This window comes from Vipera berus, assembly GCF_964194415.1.
Source record: "Vipera berus genome assembly, chromosome: 6".
NCBI classification, from domain to species: Eukaryota; Metazoa; Chordata; class Lepidosauria; order Squamata; family Viperidae; genus Vipera; species Vipera berus.
In genome coordinates, this window is record NC_138208.1 from 48,986,171 (window position 1) to 49,000,406 (window position 14,236).

Below are 14,236 nucleotides of genomic sequence, written 5' to 3' on the forward strand. Positions count from 1 at the left end.
AGAAAAATGTCAGTTTATTTAAAAAAAATTGTCAGGGTGATTTCTAGCTTTATAAATATTTATGCGTTTAGAAACTATCTCTTGACAGTCAGTAATAGCTTAGTCATAGTAAATGGTTATATATAAAGTACAAAGTATTTAACTGATGAAAACTTGCCATGAAAATTATATTCAGATTTTTTTTAACTGCTTCATATATTCTTTCACAATCTTAGGGAACGGACACTCAATTTATTCACTGTATTCCATTAGATCTAGCTTTTGGTGTATTTTACTATATATAAGGAATGTTAAGCTGATGTCTGCATTTTCAGGTGTGGCATTCATGTGGCCCATAAATCTCTCTTTGCACCTATTAGACATCTTGTTATTCCCCAATATTTTACATATAAACAAATCAGTTAATAAAAATGGGAGGCTGACAAGCTACCCAGCAAAATAGGAACCTGTAGCATTTTTTTTTACTTCTGTGAGGTCTGGATTCAGAATGGGTTACTGTTTATAGTGGAAGCAGGTTTATGTGCCTAAGAAAAGATAAAAGTAAATAGTTGAATGCTTGTTTTTGAGGGACTAGGGGAGGGCAGCATTGTTAAACTAATACTTTGTAACTAGGTATACTCTCCATGTTATCCATTTTGTGACTGGATACCCATTGTGCTTGAGTCAGTCCTGTTGAAAGCTATAAGAAAAAAATGTGTATTCAATACAAATAGCTGTATTCCTGTGGTGTATAGGCATTTGTGTTACTGGTTCGGCGAACTGGTGGGGGAGCCACATCAGCGATGGGGGGAGATGGGATAATTTTGCGTGCATGTACACTGCTTTCACAAATGCAGCTTCACACCTGTGCACATGTACACACGCACACACTCGCACACCACTGCGGCAGCCTGGTTCCAAACAGGCCACGGCCCAGTACCAGGTCACAGACCAAGGGCTGGGGGCCCATTTTATTCTCATGTGTTATTTTCCCCTAATCCTTGTGTGTGAAAATGATAGTGCTTTCATACTCCATGCTGCATTTTGGGGTGATTAAAAAATAAAAAATAAAACTAAAAAGAGAAAGCGAGAAACGTAGCTTGAAGGTGTATGACTAGAAGATTCAAACCTTTCTTGGGAGTCAAATTTTTAACTTTACTTAAAAAGAGAAAAGGTAAAATATAAATGCCTCTTTTAACTTTAAACATTAAAATGTAAACAGAGATCTATTTAAAAGAGTTACAAAAGAAAATGCAATGCTCCAGGCCACAAGATCCTTCTTGCTTGCTAGAAATAGCTTCTTCTCCCCCCCCACCCCGAACCTTCACACAGACTACAGAAGATCCAAAAAGATTTTTCAGATCACAAGATGATTGAGGTGGGAAAAAGAGCCAATAGTGCCTCATGTTTGATCCAAGATTCGCATAAAAATCAATTTTCTAAGTTGTACAGGGAAATAAGACATTTAAATTTTAATTCATCACACATCATAGCTTAAGAATATAGGAGACAAGAGACAGTCAAGTCCTTGTGGTAGACATATTTACTAATTTCCTTAGAAATGGGGTGCTCCTAAGGCAAATATATTCTGCTTCATTTTACTTTTTTTTCCTGGAATTCAAAATTTTAATATGAGGTGCTGAAGAGATCTTAGTTGTTTTTCTTGTTTGTTTTTCCCCACACCTGCTTCATAGCTTTTAGTATTCTGACACTCATTTTAAAAGAAGAGTTTTCTTATATCTATCAAAGTGAACGATTGGGTCATCTTTGTATACCTGGAAAAGAATCCTCTCTCTGTGTGTCTGTCTCTCTCTCTCCCTCTCAGAATTTGTATTCTTTCTGAATCCAGCAATAGTGCCACCTGAAACAATTGGTACACAGAGATATTTTGAGCGGCCTGAATAGATAGAACTGATATTTCATTTCCCCCAAAACCTCTGTGTAATCATTTGTACTATATATAATGGCATGATTTGTGAAAACAAGTCAGAGTCATTTAACTAGATAATATTAGGAAGGTGGATTCAGCGGCTAGTTAAATTTCTGATTTGCTGGCTAGACTCTTGCAGTATTTGCAAGATGCTGATTGTCTTCTCATTTACAGTAATGTATATGTGTCTGCCATAACAAAAAGGGGGGGGTAATAACACTATCTTTTTGATGTCTCAGTTTTTCATTAAAAATAAAACTTTTCTTTTAGTTACAGGGTTAAAAAGAATGATCTAGAAAATGGAAGCAGCTAGCATTCTAAAATTATAACAAATATCAGTAATTCTATAAGGAGTTTTTGACCAATAAATTAGAAAAACAAAAACAAAATATGTAACAAATACTGGCCAGATCTAACAAAACGTATTAGTCATTGTAGGATTTATGTCAGAATCAATATTTGCACATTTACATACATTTTAGCCAATGGAATATGCATTTTGAGCTTTCCAGTAACAAAATAAACCTAATGGCAGCATATGACTTTGTTTTTTATGCTGCAATAATTTAAATATCTTTGGGAATATGGATAATAATCCACAGCACAATACTTTATAAAAGAGAGTTTGTGATTTTTTGCATTTTTGTTTCCAAAAAACTTTATCCAAGGGCACTAACTGAGCATTGACAACAAAGATATGTACACTATTTGTACAAGCCTACTTGGAGTCTTTCTGGAAAGATTCTAGTTTATACATTGCAATTTACTGGGAGGAAGTGTTATCTAGGGATGATCTTCATGCTAATTTCTTGCTGAAAGCCTGAAATTTATTTAAATGAAATTCTATTGCACAAAGAGATCAAATAAGATTCCTTTAATTTGAATCCCAAATAATTTTTCCAGAAACTTTTTATGAAACTTTTATGGAAACTTTTTCCAGAAACTTTTTATGAAAAATTGATCCGTTTTCCTTCCTATTGAATTGTCTATTTCTTTAAACATGAATCACTGTAACTGATGAAATCTATACAGTTTAGGAAGAGATAGTTAGGAATGATTGAACTCAGTTTAAACTAAGCTGGAAGCTACTATCTTGCAGAAGCGACTTGAGTATCCAACTACCGTAGGTTCTTTATTTATTTTAATCATACGAGTTGCTCATTCAAGAAAATCTAAAATGTAGTTTTTCAGCTGAATATTTTACTTTTGGCAGACTATAAAGAAGCTATAGGTTTTTTTTTTGAATAATACATACATTTTATTTGGGGACATATAGCCTTACAATTCCCTCTACCAACATCTCAAAATAATACACTTAAAAGACTTTTACACTGGGATTTGAACTTATTTTGTCTCATTCTCCTTTGTTTTACTAGTTTTTTTCCTGTTATCTTAATTTGGGCTACAGATAGATCTCAGAATATAACAGCAATGAGCACCAGAATTATTATCATTAAACAATGCAGCTACATAGTATGATATCATGTGACCATATTGCTTACTGATGGCAATTCTAGCAATCCCAGTTGCTGTTGCTAGTCAAGAACCACACGATGCTTTAAAACTGCAGAAATGTTAGTGAAATTGTGAAGATTTCAGCTTTGTTCCTGCAGCCTCACAATGGATTTCTTCTCAATGCTTGGAATGGAGTTGAAATTCTTTGGTAGCGTACAGAAACATTTGACAGTAAAAGGGCTATCTGCCAGGAAGATTTTGCTCCATCCACTTAACAACTAGTTTAATGACTGCAACCGGGTGTGGGGGGTGGGGGTTGGCAGATACTGGGATTGCAGTAATTGACAAAGCAGTCATGTGGCATCTCACTTAATGACTGCTTTACTCAACAGGCAAGATTTGAACCCTAACTGCGGTCATAAATCACCTATACAGCCTTTAAAAATACAAAAATGTAATCTATTATGAGTAGTTACATAGTTGTGATCTACTAATAGAGCATTTTTGGTATGCTGCATCTATAACTACAATCATTAGAGAAAAAAAGGCATAGACAAATTAGTGCATATTCTCAAATAGTGAGTCATGGGGGAAAAGTTCACTACATTAACTTTGTTCAGTAGAGATTGCCTTTGCAACATTAATACACTTTTCGTACATAAACATTGGCATTAGGAAGCAACTAAGGATGCCTTTGAATTCCAGTGCTACTCTAGGTCCAGTTGACAAAGTATTTTTCAAGGCTATATAGCTGACTTCAAAACAGAAAAGGCTAGAAACACAATTATATTTTTTCAAGCAAAAGGAAAAGTAGCTGTGTTGCTCAAAAGAAAAACATCCAGAGTAAAGGGTAAGACCATCTGAAAAGTCAGAAATGCTGGTTTTGAGTTTTTCAGAGTTCGACATCAGGGGAGCTGATTATTTTTTTCTACTTTTACTTCTCTACTTTTTTTTCCCTATTTCCTTTTTGCCTGACAAAACAGTGGAGGTATTTTGAAAGCTTAAATGTTATATTTAAGTTTCCTTGCTAAAAGTTATTCTCTAACTTTAGAGTTTTCTAACTTAAAACAGAACGGACAATTGTTGCACAACAGTGACATAGACAACTGACACTAGACTATAATAGAACATGCAACATACTTTATTTAACAAACATTAGTGTTATTCTAGATGTTTTCTATAATACTTTTAGAGGGGTGAACAATCATAAAATTCCTTTGTAAACTATATCAATTAAAACTTTATCACAATTCAAAAACCACTATGAATCATATAAGAGCTTGGTAGATCATAGTGTTGCAAAACGAATCCATTATACTTATTTTGATGCTAACCTGATACATGTATTTTGGATGAAGTCCATTCACATAGGCATGGTTTAAATGAACAGTTTTGGTCTATAGTCATTTGGCCAAGAACACTAATATTTCTCAACCCAATGCAAAGGTTATATGATTTGTTAAACTATTGTTAGGCAATGATTCTCACTGTATCTAGATCAGAAAACTGCAACTTAATATATAAAATCAGAAAGACTGTTCTTAGTCCAATAAACTGTGATTGTAATATTTGAAGTATTTCACAGTATTCATAAATTTCAAAAAATGGCACCCTCTGAATTCTTCCTGTGGAAACATAAGCTCTGTGTGGTAGTATGCAATATACACGTTTTTCTAAAAACTACTTATTAGTTGTGATAATTATTGATGATTTATTTATGATTTATAAAACATTTTCATCAAACAGCATCTATACAGGAAAATACTATCTATTACTGTCAGTACTTCAGATAAAGTATAAAATAAAATCACAACATACAAGATTTTTGCAAAGTAACACTCTGTAAAATGTTTTATATCAGTAATGCACTTTTTACCTGTTCAAACAAAGAACAAATACCTGCCAAAATACTTATTTTGACCCTGTGTAAACAGATTATATTCCTATTTCTTCTATTCATAGAGCAGGAAAAAGCCCCTCCCCTACAAATAATTTCCATATTGACTAATTGCGACCTTTGTAATCAGGAATTCTTTAAAAAGTATAACTGGGTCAAATATATAGAAAGACCTAATGCATCTCAATGAGCATCTCACTTTGGGAAATTCAAGGGAATGAGCTTAGAAGTAACCGCATCATGTAAAACATTCATCATTTCTCCCTGCTCCTTAATAATAAATATAAAGACAATTGTTTTGACATATTGCCACAAAGGAAATATCCTAATCTTGACCCTTAAACATTCAAATCAGTAGTTTCATATTTCCTTCCTCACTGAGGCTTCCATCTTCTATTTTGGCAGCTTCCGTCTTCTATTTTGTCAGCTGTCCAACAACTTTTAACAGTGTCTTATTTTCCTGCTTTAATTGCTCATTTTCATCTTCTATATCATCTAGATCCTTTGAGAGAGAATAAAACAAGATATATTGGTATTAAGTTCTTTTTAATCATTCAGTTAATAATTCACTCTGTAATACATGATATGAATTTTAGTCCATAAAACCAAAAAATGGTGAACTACAGATTGAGATGGCTTAACAAACTGGTTGGGAGCTACTTAATAAACTTATAATTTATATTCTGTAACAAACAATTTACTCTGATATGAATGCTTTATATATTTATCTTTATTATGGCTGTTACCCAGGACAGGAAAATTGGTATTTGTATCTGGAATATCCAAAATTAAATTGACAATGTCAGGATAGCTAAGAAAAGTACATACAGACAAAACAAATCGGCTAAAAACCAATTATTAAACAAAAAATACGCTAAAGGACTTGCTCAGGCTACACATATGCAACAAGGAGAAAAAAGATTAAAATTAATAATATAAACTTTGAAATAGTAGTATAAAATACAAATATACTACATATACACAAACACCTGCAAACACAGACATTTATTTACCATGTATATTTGAAAATAAAAGAATAAAGTTAACAAAAGGGATTTAAGAATTATAAATTCTCTTACACAAACCTGTTAAACCTGAGAAAGATATATTATAATAGCTGACATGGCACAGCCACCCCAAACCTAATGGTTAATGCAGTACTTGCTTACTTGTGCCGTTTTGATAGTTGGTTGAGATATGATTCTGCCTTCTCCCAGCTTGGGATCAAAGGCAGCTCAAGAGATCTTTTGTCACCATGGCAACTGCAAAGCTGATCCAGGGTAGAGATGGTCTGATTCACTGGAAGGGTTTATACACACGACCTGTTTTTCCCCACTCTTGAGGAAGAGGTGACTTGATCTGCATTCTCACCTACACATCACTCTGTACTAGCCTTGAGCCATTAGACCTTCTGGAAAGCCTTGAAGACCTGGCTTTTTCCTCAAGCCCTGGTATCAGGATGTTAGTGGACCCCAGGACACGTGTTTTGCTCTGGGTTGCAAAGCAGTTTTGTGAAGCCTTGATTAATTTTAATTTTGCAACACTTTATGGCTTTACTTTATGCATTACTATGTTAATTGTTTGCAACTGTGGCTAAGATGGCAACTATTTCAATACCTAATGTAATCCCCCTATCTTTTTGAGTTGTTATCTATGGTATTTGCTCTTTGCAGCAGAAATTTTAGTTATCAGTATAAATGAAAAGAAAACCTTATCAAAACTGGTTGTGGGAACTCATCTGAGAAATACATGTTCAACAGCATTGTTTTTTGTTGAGCAACACTGAACTTGTCAGCATGATATTGTTTTATTACTTAAGCCAGGGATTACTTAAGCCAACCTCCAGCCCATGGACCAGTACTGGTCTGCAGCATGGCAGAAACCAGGCCGCGCAAACAAGCAAAGCCCCATCTGCAGGATGCAGACAGCCTGCAAAACCACGCTCCCTCAGAAAAACCTCTCCATGGAACCGGTCCCTGGTGCCCAAAAGGTTGGGGCTGCTGATTTAAGCAATACAGACACTTCACATTTGAAAAATAAAGTAGCATTGTCAGGATACAATTTTGAAGTCCACCACTGTTTTTATTTAATGTCTGAAAAAAGTGTGCACCATATCTAGGAATTTCAAATATCAAGAAAGCTACAACTTAAGTTTACTTTTGTCTTCCTGGTGGGTGTCACAAATACAGATCAAAATAATTGTTTTAAAGCAGACACAGAAACATTAAAAAAAACTTAATATTTGATATAAACACATTCTGGAATGTTTATCTAGCACAAGTAACATTCCAAAATGATTAAAAGTATGAGTTACTTGGACTAGGTCCAAACACAACCACTGGCTGAAATTTAAATAGTCAAACAATAAAAAAAAACAAATTAATTGCATTGTGTGCAGGATTTGTTTCCCAATGAACTGAAATTCCTTTCCTAAATTACAAACTCTGTTTAAAAAGCAATGCCATGTAACACACAATAAAATTCAAGTAAGAAAATATTGGGCACATAGAACAGCTCTCTATTATGATTAAAGAATTCATGCTGTATTTCTCAAGAGTAGTTCTTAGAATCCCACTAGAACTGGCCATTTTATTTAATACTTCTAATATGTTTCAACTGCTAACAATAAATCAGTAATAGTTTATCCATTTTACATGCATACAGTTGCAAGAAAAAGTATGTGAACCCGTTGGGATTACGTGGAGTTTTGCATGAATTGGCCATAAAATGCACTCTAAACGTCATGTAAGTCACAACAATAGAAAAACACAGTCTGCTTAAAATAATACTACACAAACATTAGCTGTTGTCATGTTTTAATTGAAGATAAGATGGAAACATTCACAGTGCAGGGTGGAAAAAGTATGTGAACCTTTGGACTTAATAACTGGTTGACCCTCCTTTGGCAGCAATAACCTCAACCAAACGTTTCCTGTAGTTGCAGATCAGACCTGCACAACGATCTGGAGTAATTTTGGACCACTCCTCTGCACAAAACTGTTTCAGTGTAGCAATATTCTTGGGATGTCTGGTGTGAATCGCTCTCTTAAGGTCATGCCACAGCATTTCAATCAGGTTGAGGTCAGGACTCTGACTGGGCCACTCCAGAAGGCGTATTTTGTTCTGTTGAAGCCATTGTTTTGTTGGATTACTTGTATGCTTTGGGTCATTGTCCTGTTGCATCACCCATCCTCTGCGGAGCTTCAGTTGGCGGACAGATGGTCGTACGTTTTCCTGCAAAATGTCCTGATAAACTCTAGAATTTATTTTCCCATCAATGACAACAATCCGTCCAGGCCCTGAGGCAGCAAAGCAGCCCCAAACCATGATGCTCCCTCCGCCATGTTTTACAGTGGGGATGAGGTTTTAATGTTGGTGTGCTGTGCCTTTTTTTCTCCACACATAGTGTTGTGTGTTTTTCCCAAACAACTCAATTTTGGTTTCATCTGTCCACAGTATATTTTGCCAGTAGTGCTGTGGAACATCCAGGTGCTCTTTTGCAAACTTCAAACGTGCTGCAATATTTTTTTTGGACAGCAATGGCTTCCTCCGTGGTGTCCTCCCATGTACTCCATTCTTCTTTAATGTTTTCCTTATTGTAGATGTGTCAACAAAAATGTTAGCATGTGCCAGAGATTTCTGTAGGTCTTTAGCTGACATTCTAGGATTCTTCTTTACCTCATTAAGCATTATGCGCTGTGCTCTTGCAGTCATTTTTACAGGACGACCACGCATAGGGAGAGTAGCAACAGTGCTAAACTTTCTCCATTTGTAGACAGTCTGTCTTACCATGGACACATGAACATCAAGGCTTTTGGAGATACTTTTGTAAACCTTTCCAGCTTCATGCAAGTCAACAATTCTTGATCGTAGGTCTTCTGAGAGCTCTTTTCTGCGAGGCATGGTTCACATCAGACAGTGCTTCTTGAGACCAGTAAACCCAAAACAGGTGTGTGTTTTTAAAGGGCAGGACAGCTGTCAGCAACACATCCAATATCATCACACTGGTTGGAGTCAAGGTTGGCTCACTCCTGGCTCCAATTAGCTCTTGGAGAAGTCATTAGGCTAGGGGTTCACATACTTTTTCCACCCTGCACTGTGAATGTTTCCATCTTATGTTCAATTAAAACATGACAACAGCTAATGTTTGTGTAGTATTATTTTAAGCAGACTGTGTTTTTCTATTGTTGTGACTTACATGACGTTTAGAGCGCATTTTATGGCCAATTCATGCAAAACTCCATGTAATCCCAAAGGGTTCACATACTTTTTCTTGCAACTGTATATACATACCCATAACACTACTCCTTCTGAGCATAGGAAACCTTATCCAAAATGCAAAAATTAAAGAGGTAGTAAACAGAGAAGAATAAGACATTAAAAAAGGAACTGCATCCAAGCTACTTTAAATCAAGAACACTCACTATGTTTCTGCATAACTTTCTATTCTTGTGAACACCCACATTTCCACCATCTCTGTAAACTCCATACCGTATATTGCTTTTTGTTAAATCTGATACTTTTGTGAATCTCATCTCTATCCACAAGTTTTTCACTCTTTTCTTTCTTTTCAATCCATTCACTCTTCTTCCTTCTTACAATTTGACCCTCATTTAATCTCTCTATATAACTAAACAATCTCAATATTCTTATTTCAGTTTTGTACCAAGTCCATATTACTTACAATTAGTTCTATCTCCTCTTTTTTATCTTACATACTTATGTAATCCACACCTATTGAATTCAACTGTTTTTTCCTAATAAATCCAATTTTCAAGTTTAAATGACCACATGGGCATAGCATGCTGTTTTATACACCCATTTGCACTTATTTCATCATTCTTTGTTCCCATTATTCTACCAGTATTTCCCCTTCTTCAAATTTCTCTACCCATTTCCCCATCTTTCCTAAACCATTTTCCAAAATATTTGCTCTGATTTTTCACTACTAAATGTAATTTGCATTCACTCCATTATTTTGTCAAATAGAATATTATTTTTCAGAATTATGCTCTTTCATTGCATTATACAAACTAATTTTTCGTGTAAAGTATCTGGGTCCTCAGTCATCAATTGTATATCTGCTTGTAAAAGTACACACAAACATACTTCTAATATTCTGTTCATTCTCATTTGTATAACATATTACTTTTATAGCATTAAGAAACAGCTTTTACCTCTATATTCATAAACAATATTTACAAATTGTTAATAATTATCACTATTCACTCTTTTAGCCTCACCACTGTGCATGTTGCAACTGTTGTTCTGTCCATCTTTGATGGAACTTGCTGTACTTTTTTCCTTTATCATTCTGCACTGCTCTCAATTACCTTCTGTTCACCCTAATGCCTCAACTATTATTTTCATACCACTCCTACTTTCACCTGCACTCACAAAAGTCTAGCTGACATATCTACAACATATATTTCCAAATCATAATTAAACTTGTACTTTCATCTCTTATGTATATTCATCAACGCAACTCAATAGGAAATTCTATCAGAACTATTACATCCTTTCCCATTTCTTATCTTCACAACAAAACACACACACACACACACACACACACTTCAATCTGGTTAATTGAAGCCTTCCCATAAGTCTTTCTAGAAAAATACAAAAGGAATAGATCAGGGCACCAGTCTTATTTGTCCTTCTGCCACATGCAGAATTTCCTGATAAAAATTGTACCAGGTGTTTTTGTTGTATTTTCACCTGTGTTACAAATACAGCGCAAGCCCAGTTTTACTCCAAGCAAGATCAAACTACTCTATTTAAGTTAGGCAAGATCTCTAATTTTAGCAACGGACTGTTGGCTTGCAAATCTAAAGTTTAAACATTAGATTTGAAAGCCAACATTCTGTTGCCAAAATTCTTCTCTTCTAAAGACAAGAAACTGCAAGTACACTTCTCTCTTGGATTCTTTGAAAGAAGAATGAATGAATAAAAGAGTGAACAAATAAATGAGCATCAATGTGCCGGATTATGCACAAATGTAAATCCAAATTTTGGGGTGGGTGGTGGGTGGGATGGGTGAGGGAATGTATGACTTGTACAGAAATTCTAGGAAACACAGCTAGGTTGAAGAAAAACTTACCCTATTTAATAAATCAATTTCCTCCTTTAATTTTCCAATCAACTCTTCTTTGTCTTGGGCTATCCTCACAAGCCTCAGGTTTTCTTGTCGCTCCTTTGCTAGATCCTTCAAAAAATAAAATTTAAAATAGTTCATTTAAAAACAGTAAAAACAATAGACATTAGATTGCAGCTTTTATAATGATTATATTGACCTTTTCAAGATCATCAATCTTCTTTTCCAAAGAATTAGCTGATACAAAGTTTCCAGAAGAATTTGCATCCCTGTTGAATCTGCTATATCCTGGCCTGTCTGTACGTGAACATCTATTAGAAACTTCATCATCTGGTGTTGTGCTGTGAAAAAAATACAACTTACAATTTAACATACTTGATGCATAATAGAATTATCAAAATTATTTCCATGTTCCCCAATTTAGTTGTGGCAATATTGATACTAAATCACTGAAGGCAAGTAAACAGCAGCTTGTGTTAAACTACTTGCAACAAGCATTTGGAATGGCTGTGCTAAATTATGCCCATCTTCTTTATTGTAGCATGCCCATAAGACAAATCCACATTACATCTGTTTTACAGATAAGCATCAATTAATGCAAACAGGCCATAAAATATTTCAGTCTTCCAAATGTTCAACAATTTACATACAAAAATGCCTACATCACTGTCAGTTGCTATATTTAGGATGAATAAATTACATTTAATGCATGGCACACCTGATTCTTTTATTTTTGTTTGCATTATTTTAAACCAGGATACAGAGTACCTGTAGACTGCTGAGCCACAGTCTGAATATGGACTTCAAATTCAATACAGAACCCACTGGAATACTCTAAATTTTTTGGGGGAAAAAACCCACTTAGTTTTAGGACCTTTATGATGTGGAAAAAATGATTATACCAACTCTTTCTATAGTCATTTTTCTCTCTCCCCAATTTATTAATTAAAATATGGGGGATGGGTACTGTAAGGGACAATAAATAATTACAGAAGGAAAGAAAAAATAAAAATAATGGATTAAAAAATATCAGTAAGTAATCATTTTTCTAAATAAAAAAATCATTATTTTTATTCCCTGAAACAGAGGTAAAATGTAAATTAAAACCTGAGTTAAACTCGATTCCTCATAATTTCATAAATGCATACACACAGTGCTCTTGGTAACATTATGTTCTGTCAGACAGACAAAAACTTTTATTTCAGCATTGACCAATAAAAATACATTCAGTAAAACAAAGTTAGCCCCTAATGTCAATGACAACCATTCGTGAGCGAAGCTTACATATAATGTAGCAAAACTTTATTCTTTTAGAGAAACAGATTTATCCTGGTTTATTAACACTGCAAATAAAAATTATTGGAGTGCCTAGGAAATGTAGATGAAAAGGAGTAAATCAGCTGAATGTCCCTGTAGAACTGGTTGTACAAAAGAATATGGGCTATGGTTTCTATAAAACCTGTGTCACAGGGGTAGTGTTGAGTTTTATAAGAGGTTATCCTATATTTCCCTTCCAAAATGGGGAAAGCATCATCACACTAAGCCAGGGGTGTCAAACTGCTGGCCCATGGGTCAGATGCGTCATGGCAAAACCGAGCCCCACCCACTGCCAGCAATGGAAAAAAAGTCATAATACGTCGTGACACATCAAGTGATGCTGCACTAAGCCATAGATAAACTACAAAATTTGAATTCTGAAACTGCGATGCAATGTAAATATGAAACTGGTATGGAATTAAAACTTAGCTTCTTTTGGATAGCTGTTTCTCAAGACAATTTAGAACAATTAATCAGTGGAACAACTTGCCTCAAGAATTACTGGATGCTCCAACACTGGAAGTTTTTAAGAAAAGACTGGACAACCATTTGCCTGAAATGGTATAGGGTTTCCTGCCTGACCAGGGGGTTGAACTAGAAGACCTCCAAGGTCCCTTCCAACTGTTATTCTGTTATTCTTGTCAATCTTAGTCAGTTAGCTGGAATTGGGATATAGTTTTAGTTAGTAGAGATATTTATTCAGAGATTGGATCCAGGCTTACTGACTCCTGCTTCCCATGTTCTCAACTCTAAAAGGGGTAGATCTCTCTGATCCTTTGCTGCCAGTTACTAACCTTTGGATTTTTACAGCCCAGATACGATAGCACTAATTACATAGTACAAATGATAGCACACTTAAGCTGGCTGCTGCACTTACCTGCAGTTTGCTTCTCATTGCCATATGCAGCTGTCCTTACCAGATATGCCACCCTATACAAGTGCCATGATTCTCCTAATGTGCAGTAGCATGAGCTCTATGAATTGCTAGGCTACTTTCCACTAAACCACTTCTGAATTTTCAAAGAAAGCCACAAAGCTAGGAGTGACCATATCTAGCAAACAAAAATGTAATTATATTTGCAGTGTTTACAACAAAGTTGTTCAAGTTATGCAATGCATACATTATCTTCTATAATGTGTGAGTGGGGAAGTTGGAGAGGATGTTAATATAGTTTCAGCTTTCTAGGAAAATGAAGGGGACTGTTACTATATTGCCACTAAGAGAGATTTCTTAAGGCAGTCTTGTTCAAATGGGGCTCTGCAGATTCCATGAGAAATCACTAAAGGATGTGTTAGAGATTGTGACCAGGAGGTGGGGTGAAAATAATTTTTTTACACTATGCTAGCACTAGCAGTGGTGCAATTTTTACACTGCCAACCTTACACCTTTTGTTATAACTATCACAAAACATGGATAGTTTTGGTTACAATGAATTCTACCAGGATTTTTTTTATTTTTTTTGAGATTTTTATCCAAGGATTCCCAGATAGATGAACATTATTTCAAGGATTCCTCCACGCTAAAGAGTTATGAAGGACTGCTGTAAACATATTCCACAGAGTC

General features: G+C 35.1%; 1 protein-coding gene across 1 annotated transcript in view; it reads right to left on the minus strand.

The window, feature by feature from the left end:
* Positions 1 to 2,355: 2,355 nt before the first annotated feature.
* The window catches only part of PAWR (pro-apoptotic WT1 regulator), a 54,640-nt gene continuing 42,759 nt past the window's right edge, over positions 2,356 to 14,236 (minus strand). The window contains exons 5-7 of the mRNA XM_081331383.1: positions 11,555 to 11,696; positions 11,362 to 11,466; positions 2,356 to 5,763 (exon numbers count right to left, since the gene is read on the minus strand). Of these exons, the coding sequence (XP_081187509.1) occupies positions 5,677 to 5,763; positions 11,362 to 11,466; positions 11,555 to 11,696 (334 nt within the window). The 3' untranslated portion in view covers positions 2,356 to 5,676. The remainder of the gene's footprint in view (positions 5,764 to 11,361; positions 11,467 to 11,554; positions 11,697 to 14,236) is intronic.